General features: G+C 24.1%; 2 protein-coding genes across 2 annotated transcripts in view; one reads left to right on the top strand and one right to left on the bottom strand.

Moving 5' to 3' along the window:
* The first annotated feature begins 1,199 nt into the window (after positions 1-1,199).
* On the top strand, positions 1,200-8,374 carry LOC126549157 (uncharacterized). Its single transcript, XM_050197715.1, has 10 exons — positions 1,200-1,406; positions 2,078-2,245; positions 2,307-2,531; positions 5,234-5,434; positions 5,493-5,675; positions 5,745-5,924; positions 6,981-7,170; positions 7,303-7,424; positions 7,527-7,677; positions 7,949-8,374. Exons 1-10 carry the CDS (start codon positions 1,344-1,346, stop codon positions 8,098-8,100), a joined length of 1,635 nt encoding a protein of 544 aa, XP_050053672.1. The 5' UTR covers positions 1,200-1,343; the 3' UTR covers positions 8,101-8,374.
* Positions 8,375-9,044: 670 nt separating this feature from the next.
* The window catches only part of LOC126549438 (protein cappuccino-like), a 5,629-nt gene continuing 4,230 nt past the window's right edge, over positions 9,045-10,443 (bottom strand). Inside the window, exon 4 of the mRNA XM_050198577.1 lies at positions 9,045-9,077. Coding sequence (XP_050054534.1) covers positions 9,045-9,077 — 33 coding nt within the window. The remainder of the gene's footprint in view (positions 9,078-10,443) is intronic.

Here is a 10,443-nt window from a genome sequence, read left to right as displayed (position 1 = left end):
TTAATGAGAACATAAAATTAGTAATTACTTATTTCTTTCTTCCTCAAAAATGATTGCTGAATAATAACGCTCTTAACTTTTAATTCTTTTATAATTTGGGTTACAAAATTAAAATTATTTTATATACTTCAGTGTAAATTTCCACAGCTAAATAATTTATAACTTAAATTATCAATAACAATGGTTATATTAAATTTGCTTACTAAAACCAAAATAAATATTGAGTACCTATGTTCTATATATACATAGATTTTTCGTAAAAATTATATGTTTAAATTAAAAAATTAAACCTAAGATATGACTTAATAATTATTTATGGGTAGGTGCTTACTGATAACCATATATACTGCGTAAATATATTATTTATATAATACTATACTTTTAACGTTTTATAATATCAAAATAAATGCTTTCGTTATTGTAAAGTGTGTTTCATAGTTATTTTACTAAGCAAAACATATTATGAACAAAATGCAAATACATACTGAAAATTAATAAATGATTATATTAAAATATTACTTAAGCAACATCAAACATTTTTTAAGAGTCTAAAAATAAAACTCTAAACAAATTGTAAATGCATAGTATTATCGTAGTATTATGGTATATATATATACCAATATTTAATAATAATATATAGAATCATAATATGATTGTTATTTTTTTTCCTATTATTTTGAAGATTATTTAAAAATAGAGGGATTTAAATCTAAAATACTCGTCGAGAAGAGAAATGTTGCTACATAATATAGAGATTTTCTCAACAAAAGCACAGTATAATCAGAATGTACAGGGCTGTTTTAATAATATTCCTAGTACCTAAATATATGGTGTTATAAGTTATTGTTATCGATTATTTTGTTTTTATTCGGTTATATAATCGGTAGGATCGATTATGATTATCTATACATAATTGTACAAATAATAATGTTTTACTCATATGTATTCGTTGGTTTTTTATGTTAATTAAAAATGTATACGTTAACGATAGTGAACTGTTATTACATCAGTTCATTTTTCAAGCAAATCGTAAACGATTAACAATCTAATATTCTTATCATAATGATAAAGCCACCAAGTTGCCGGGGTTACGGCTTTGGTTCAAAACATGGTGTCATATAAACGACCACGCCATCAGAGATATTATAACGTGTGTATAACTAGGTATAGTGATACCTACGCATTATGCAATCGTAACGTAATGGTTATGTAAATAAAAACAAAACAATCGGCTAATGCAAAAACTATCGCTTGTACAGTTATTATTTATCAATTTAAATTTTTTTACCATTTCCTAACAATTATAGCAATTATTATAAAAACCAAAATTGTAGATAATAGCTATGGTAAGTAGGACTGGTCTTTATGCCAGCGTGGTGAAGGATGATTTCAAAGATATAAATCAGGTAAAGTTATAATAATTATTTACACAAATTACTCGATATTAATGCGCTCCACTTATCGACTCAACATAGTTGCGGTAAATTATTTTAAAATATAAATCATTTTAGATTTTTTTAAATCCACTAGAAACATTTAAGTCTTCAACTAAAAACGTATGTTTAAATAATTTTTAATTAATGTTACTGTGTCCGAATTTTTACTAAGCCATTAACATATTTACATATTGTATTGCATTTTGTTAGGATAATATTATATAATGATAAGTTTAAGTATTTAAAATTAACACAAATGATCATATAAAACAATTTAAGTTCATCTTTGATAGTAACTAGTTGTTTATTCTTTCTTGATTATATTATGTATGTGCGATGTGCATATCCCTTCTATATATTAACGTATAAAGTAATAATATAATATATATTATAATATATTTTACAGTTGGTTATTCATAAAAGTAACTAAATTGCCTATACAAATCGCCGTTTTTTTTTATTTTATTCTTGTACATAATTATTGAATTGCAATATTTTTTATAAGCCACTATATTGACGTAAATCACGTGTAATAAACATTTAAATCATTCAATAAATAACTTCTCAACATTTTAATATTTTATTTAATGATTTCATCATCTATGAATAATTTGAAGCTTTGTTCATTTGTTAAAATGTAGAAAGATGAAACAATTGATATCACCGGAGTATCATGCAACCCAGCTCCAATTGTATTGAAACCATTGGCTTCATTGTACAATCCATATCCATATGGTTGTTCAGTGTTGTGCAATCATCCGCTGGATAGTGAAATTAAAGATCTAGTTAAAAAAGCTAAGGACGCTTTGGTAATTTCTAACAAGTTATAGAAATAGTTTAGATGGCCTTTATATTTTGTTTAATTTTCAGGCTTTGGACCCTAAGTCACCGCATCGCTATCCTGATGTTGATGAAATTAATATTATCGTACCAGAAGAATTGTTCAGGAAATATACAGAAACAGATTCTAGAGCAACTAGTCCAATGCCTACAGTCGTACAAAAAAAAACCCCAGCTGAATTAGATATAGACAAATCTAAACTTGTATTGGATTTAAATCGAAGTAGAAGTCAACAATCATCGATAAAATTTTCGGTTAGACATAGCTGAGTGAAACAATAATATTAAGTAAATAATAAAAGAAAATAAACCATACATTTTAATACATTATGACTTATTAAAATAAATCTTGAAAAGTAGTTCTATTACATAATACAGAACGATTTACCAAATACGCTCAACCTATTTCTTTCTTCAATAAACAGCTATTCAAAATCTAGTATTTTAGATTTTTCAAGAATAAAAATATAAGACAATATTTTCAAATTCTTGAAATTGAATTGTTTTTCATTTCTCAAAGAGTGTCCTTTGAAAATACAAATCTCCTTTTTTTAATGAAACCTCTTTTTCTACCATGCATTTTTTAATGGATAATTTTTCAGAAAATTTTGACCTAATAAATTCTTTTTCGAACTAGTAATTTTTGACTTATTTAATTGTATATATATTTGGGTAATATGTCTAAAAATTTGGATTTAAAAGATATGATAACTATGGAAAGAAACATTCAAGTAACTAATATTAATCTACAAAATGTATGATGTGTAATAATTTTGAAGGATTATAGTCAGAAGAGAGGTTCTAGTTTGAAAAACAAAAATTTACATTATCATAGGAAACTCCTTGAGTAATAAAAAAATCTCAGGGAACAAGTTTTTAAGTATATTTAAATATTCCAAAAATCAGAATTAATTTATTTCAATGAATTTATTATAAAATTAAATAATAAGAGTTAGTGTATTTGATAAATCTGAACCCTGTATAGTAGCTTTCAAGTGTATGTCGTCATTGAATAAGTTACTGTAACGGAGATGATAAACTTAAATTTAACCCTTTTAGATTTAACTTTAACTTTTATGTATTATAATGCAATACACCTAATAGTCTTAAATTATTTGTATAAAAATATAACTTTTGTACTAACCTACACATTCATGTAGACATTCAGATAAATCAATATTGCCCTAAGGACTTCATATAAAATAAAAATAAAATAAAAATAAATATGTACTAAATTATAAATAGAATTTTCATCGAATACTCTGCTTGATTATAGGTAACACACACAACCTTGTGATATAGTAACAAAACTCATATTATATTTCATAAAAATAATACAATATTTTAAATCTAACCTACACATTTGTGTGGGATAGCAAACAATAAGGAATAAAATAAAACTCAAACTTGGTACTTTGTCAATATGCACAAAAGTGTAGACAATTACGTTGGTAAATTGTTGAATAGAGTTGAAAGGGTTAATTCATTGCATACGAAATACAGTTCAGAGGGAATACCCGATATAACAACACTTAAGCTGCTTATTTTGTATAATTCATTAATACAACGATTAGTAAAGCAATAGGTAGAACTTATTTTGGTATTCTTGTCGTATGCGGTCTACCGCACACTTGTCATCTACCACTCATGTTTCTATAAGTCACATGCGGTCTACCACACGTCCACACACTTTTTATCTACTTATGATTATTTTCAATGATTCGACGGCAATGACGATTAAGTTTTATCTTAACGATGTGATTTCTATATCAATAATAAAATACCTGCTATAATAAAACTTGGGTCCTGCCAAAATCGTGACTGTAGTCGTAAACGTAAAAGATAATCATTTCAGTTTGTGCTGTAATACCTACGTGATCAGTTTTTCTTCAGTTTATTTACTGCACTTTTTAAAATTATGTTAGCCAAACATTTCAATGTAATTATCCAATCAGAGGAAAATACCATAGCTTTTTTAAAGGAAAAAGAACTTCTTGAAACCGATAATCATCCTTGTGTACACTGTGGTTCGCTAACCAAATATTATACTCGCAAAGAACGGGGAAAAGAACGAATTGTGATACGATGCACTAAGAAAGGTTGCCAAAGAACTCAATCCGTCCGTAAAGGTAACATTTTTTTCACATACAAAGATAAAAATGGTCGATGTAATAGTAATAACAAGAATACCCTTATTTTTAACTATACATTACAAATATTATGTAATAATTTTTATAATATTATACCAAATATTAATGTTTTAACAATAAGTATTACTTCAATAACGACATATACCACAAAACGTTAGATTTACAATTGAATGTAATTATATAATTTATTTAGGTTAATGCCTGTAGTAATAAATATTTTTTTAAATTAATCTACATTAAAAAATGCATTATATATATATGTATAGTAATATATATATAATGAAGAAAAGTATCAAATTCCTATAGTTAATATTTTTTGATTTACTTTAAAATATTAAATCAAAATTATTAGAGCAAAAATTGTAATTTTTATATTTTTAAATAAGTAACTATAAGAAAAACTTATGACGAACATAAAAAATTTAAATTTAAATTTTTTATAATAAGCCTTTGTGCCATACTCAATCAAAAGCTTTACAACCATGGAAGAAGACTCTTGAACAGTGTTATTTTGTTCTAAGGAACTGGCTATTTTCTAAGTAATTTAGTGAATTGTATGAACTATATTGTAATAGAAGTGGAGTTTTTGGGAATATATTTTTTTTTTTATATATAAGAATTAGTTTTTTAAGAAATAATTTTTTGAACAATAAATCAAAATTAACTTTTTGATTTATAACAAACATAATATTATGGATAGAAAACTATAATTTCAAATGTCTAAAAACCTGTCTAGTAAAAAAATATGCAAAATATTTTCAATAAATCACTATAATCTTATGAATGTATTGCTAAAACTTATTTTAGGGCGTTGTGGGTCAAGATTTTTGCGAAGCGTTTAGTTTATGTCATGGTTCTGTACTTCATATCGCACATTATTTTCGTCCAAATTATACAACTAGTATTTTAGGAAGAAAAATAGAAGTTAAAAAAGAAGTATTAAAAAAACGACCTCGACATAAAATCACTATTACAGAAAAACAAGCAGACAACATCGCCGATAATTTGGTAAGTACTTAATTGTTAATAAGCAAAGTCCACTCTCCATAATTTAGTTTCTTCTTAGCGGCATTTAGATTTACCTGGTGCTTATGATGTACAAAAAGATACAGAAGAAAATAAAGAAGTAACTTGGAGAAGAGGAAAACCTATTAAACCAGGAAAAAAAAACAAAAAAAAATCAGAGAAAAAGAAATCGGGACAGCATAATAAAGAATTTAAAGAAGTCCAAGACTCATTAGAAACTCAAGTCATTATAATTTTTAACAGAATGAATTTTATAAAACTTATTTTTAATATTTGTCTTAATTATTAATAGGTATCAACAATTAATCAAAATTCATTGAATGGTAGTATAATTGCAGAAAATGACGCAATAAAAAATGAAGAAGAAATTAATGAAGAACCAAAAACAAGTTCATTCATAGACATAGATATTTTAAAAGAGCTTCAAAGAGAATTGTACTTACTTGATGTCGAAAATGAATTTGATGTGAAGGTTAAAATAGAATTCTGATATAATTACGTAATATTAAATATGAATTTTAAAACCTCGAAAATAAATTTATTTTAAATTACTATGAATAAAATTACATTTTATTAGTTAAAATTATAAAACATTACATTTTTTAATGATCTAGAATTGAAAATACACACATATATATATAATGTATATACATACAATACAATTTTAATAACCATATGTCTATTAGTTTTACATTAATCTATTTACATATTTGTTTTAATATATTTTTTAGTTAAAATTATTCCAAATTAAGTTAAATATATTTTATAAACTGAGTAATTTTTTTTATCAAATAACACTCATAATTTAAACATTTTCTAATGATTTTGAAAATATTTTCCTTACATGATTTCTAGTCAAAATAAAACAATATTTTTTTTAAAAAAATATATATATATTTTAATATTTTTATCGTTACAATTCTTTAAGATTTTACCTTTTTTCAACATACATTTTTAATTTTATATTCTGAAGTAGAATATTTTTCAGAGAACTTCGATCATAAAAATCAAATTTCGGACGGATAGTGTATGAGTTATAAATATTTATAGTTTAAGTGAGCGGAATATTAAACTAATAATACATTTTGCGTAGAATTTCCTGTACCAATCCACTTACTTCGCTATAATTTTAAATAATCATAAACTTCTCGTCCGAATTTCCATTTTGATGTATTGCAAAAAATATTTTGCTTCAGAATATTAAATTAAAAATGTATATTTTCATTAAAAAAGTAAAAACTTAAAAAATATATAGAACGATAAAAAATATAATATTTTTTTTTAACGTTATTTATTTCGACTGGAAATCATGTAAAAAAAATTTCAAAAATTTTAATAGATTTTAAAATAATGACTGTTATTCGATAAAATAATCACCCTGTATAGCTGTATATATCTTAATAATAAAATATAAATTACACAATTAATTATCGTGTTATGACATAAGATCAATAATTAATCAATAATTTTTAAATGATTCAAATAATATTACTTAAACAGTATCGTATTATAAATTATTTTTTTTTAGAAACATATGGCATTACAAGAAGCATTCAAAATGAAACCAATATTAATCAATCAAGAAGTAAATGATGAGCTAGATGCATTAAAGCGTAAACTAGGAATGAATACAGAAGTAATTCTACCAGGTTTACCAAGAACATTTTCTAGAAAAAACATAAGATTCGAATTACCTTTAGACAGAAAAAGCTTAAAAGGTTACAATTTTTTTTTTAAAGTTAATTACGATTATTTCATAAAACCATACTGAAAATATCATAGTAAATTATAATAGGTACTATAATTATACGATAAAATAAATATGTAATGCACGCTCACGTATATTTCAGATATGACACCGTTAGATTATTTGAAAAGTAATACAAGTATCATTGGGAGTTGCCTAGTCATCTATTCAAGAGTTTTCGAAAAATATAACACAAACTCGAAGACGAGAACAATTCATGAAAATGTAAATGATTATTTCACTATGGGCGAAGACTTAATATTATATATAATATATATATACCTAAAATACCTATATGTTATTTTAATCTATTTTAAACTTATATAGAAACTCATACCTGCATTGGGCGAGGTGATGGGTAGACAATTTTCTAACCAGGAAGCTACAGATTTACATCAGATGATTGGATGGTCAAGTGATCAAATCCTAACATATCGTGAATGGTGTGGTTTATGTGGTGCAGCAGAACGTCTTCTAGGTAAAATTTTTTTTCATTTTATTTTCTATGAAAATGTTATACATAACTTAAGTTTTTAATTCATTTAATGATATTTATTTTTGTTTTACAAACATAAAGTCGTGGTATATATACTATACATTTATTATTTTCAAAATAAAATTTAAGTTAAATAATAAAAAAAATCTTTTATTTAGAATAGTCTATATCGCAATTCAATTATTTTTATGTCGTTATATTGACATAAAACACTATCGACTGGTAAAATTACTTACGAAAAATAATTTTACAGGACATCGTTTTGTTCCACAGCCATTGAGTAAAGCCCAAGATCCCTGTAATGAAGTGGAAAACGCTGATTTTGCATTGTTGGACAGATGGCTTCAAGATTTATCACCAAATAATTCATTGCATAAATTATTAACTCTAATAAAAAACACTTAGAATATTTGAATTTTGTTACTTTCAATAAAACTGTAATATAATTTATAGCTTTGCAAATTTTCCAGGTGTTCAAAACAATTTCATTAATTTTATTTAATATGCATAATAGCAATACTAAACTTAAATAGTAGCCAATCATCTTTTAATAAGACGATTTTATTACATCTATGTTATTTGTGAGGTATTCGTATATTCTAAAACCTAAGAACATTCCTTACTTTATAGTACCTATTATATATGATTATAAATTAAATAATTTATGTATCATTTTCCAATCACATACATGTTATATAAATCTAAAAACAAAAAATAATAATAATAATATATTATTATAATTATTATCTTAACTGATTTATATCTCCAAATTAATTCTTCCCATTCCAAATCATTAAATTCATACTATCACAAGCAACTATAGCTTATTGTATATTTTCAAATGTTATTCGTACCGTAAGTAATTATGTACTATTTTATTTCAAACGTAAAATGTGTTTTTACGAATAGTGCTATGATTTATGTAAAATAAGTTAGTAAAAGATATGTATATACTGTATAATACAGTATATAGTCTGTATATATTTGGAAACATTGAAAGATTTATAACTTTAATTTTGAACATCACATTTTAATGGTTTAACTTAAATTTGATCTATTTTTAGTGCGTTTTGAAAACTAATAATAAAATCAAAATTATTTTATTTTAAATTATAAAATGTATTTAATTTTTGGTGTATAGATTTACTAACGATTTACTTTCATGGATATAATGTATAAAAACAAAATTAGATACAAAACGTCTTTTTTTATAATATTTACACAAATGTTACTAAACTCGTTTGAATTGTAAATAAATATACCTAATTTATGTTGGAAAGAAATTGAATAATTTGTACGATTTCACTATATCATTTAAAATCAAAAATGTATTAAAAGGAAAAAAGTAACTAAGCCTTAGCTAAAGTTGAATTTTTATGCACCTATATAATAATAAGACAATTTATTAATTTTAGCGATTAACCTTGAACTACATGCAGGTCCTTAAAAAAAATTGAAAGTTTTTCTTTCTTGAAAGTACGTTGGGCACAATTACGTTTCGCTTTCACTCAGTTCAATATTAGTGGTGTATTATTATTTTAAATTTGAAAGCAGTGATAAATATTCCAATCAAAGCGAAATTTTAAGCAGTGTTAAATCACTTATGCAGTTCTGCTGGAATTGCTAAAAAATGTTTCAACTTATGGTGAATATTTCATAATATAGGTACTGAAAATATCAAGTTAATCTATAAAATAATTACTTTGAATTAAATAACTTATAAGTTATACCTAGCATTAATTAATTTAATAAAACATTTGCATCAACATCATACACTTTACACAAGTAAGTAAATATAAATTTACTTTCACTTGTTAATTAATACATACTAATTATTATATAGTTCATATGAAGTGTTTTCATTTGATTTAGAGTATAGTACATTTATTTTTTACTATATTGCATAACTTGTATGTATACGAATAAAGTACCAACCAATAATTTTCCCTCAAATCAAATAATATTTTTAAGTCTTAAATAAGAACTAATAAAAAAATTGTAGGAATTATTTAAATATTTTTATTCAAAATTGCTTGATTTTTCACTTAGTATACAGTGGAAAAATAATCTTAAATATAAAATGTAGATATACTTATTATTAGTTTATTACCATATTTTTTACGTATTAAACAATATTGTAAGTCATAGGTATGATAGACACTAAGAATAATTATAGTGTAAAAAATAATAAAATTTACAATTTATTATTTTTGTATAAATAAATAAATATAAATAACATAAATTAATACATTTTAATCGCGATAAAGAAAAAGAAGAAATTACATGTATAATATATATTTTTTAAATAACTTTAAAACCTTTTTGATGGATGATGAAATGTAGGACGGCTTAAGTTAGGGTACAGATATTGCAGCAGTTTAACGAAAGTACATCAATAAAAAAAAATTGAATTTAGTTTGAATATTTGGACTGATTAATGTCTAATGATGATAATATAGAAGTTAAGTATGCGTGAAGCACGTCCTTAGTCGAAGAGAATACAGAATTCTTAAGGGCCTATTCTTATTGCCTATTTATTGTTAAAGAGGCGAAAAATAGTTATGTAGCAGATTGTGGCTGCCGGCCGATAAACAGCTTGGAGTATAGCAACCATACAGGAGCGACCAAAATTAATAGGAGGGACGTGTTTTAATACTATTTTTTAAAATATATCATTTATATACAATATAAAGAAAAAAAATAGAAAATTTTTTATTTTATATTTACGAAAAATAATTGTGTTTTTAG

The sequence above is a fragment of the Aphis gossypii genome, chromosome 1 (assembly GCF_020184175.1).
Source record: "Aphis gossypii isolate Hap1 chromosome 1, ASM2018417v2, whole genome shotgun sequence".
Taxonomy (NCBI): Eukaryota; Metazoa; Arthropoda; class Insecta; order Hemiptera; family Aphididae; genus Aphis; species Aphis gossypii.
Note: the sequence above shows the minus strand (reverse complement) of the source record. Positions and strands in the feature narration are given on the sequence as shown.

Bases quoted from the DNA above. Each gene is read 5' to 3' on its own strand.
- LOC126549157 (XM_050197715.1), top strand. From the start codon at position 1,344: ATGGTAAGTAGGACTGGTCTTTATGCCAGCGTGGTGAAGGATGATTTC. The intron at 5,435-5,492 runs GTAAGTACTTAA...GTTTCTTCTTAG, and splicing joins ACAACATCGCCGATAATTTG to CGGCATTTAGATTTACCTGG. The intron at 7,171-7,302 runs GTTACAATTTTT...CGTATATTTCAG, and splicing joins AGACAGAAAAAGCTTAAAAG to ATATGACACCGTTAGATTAT.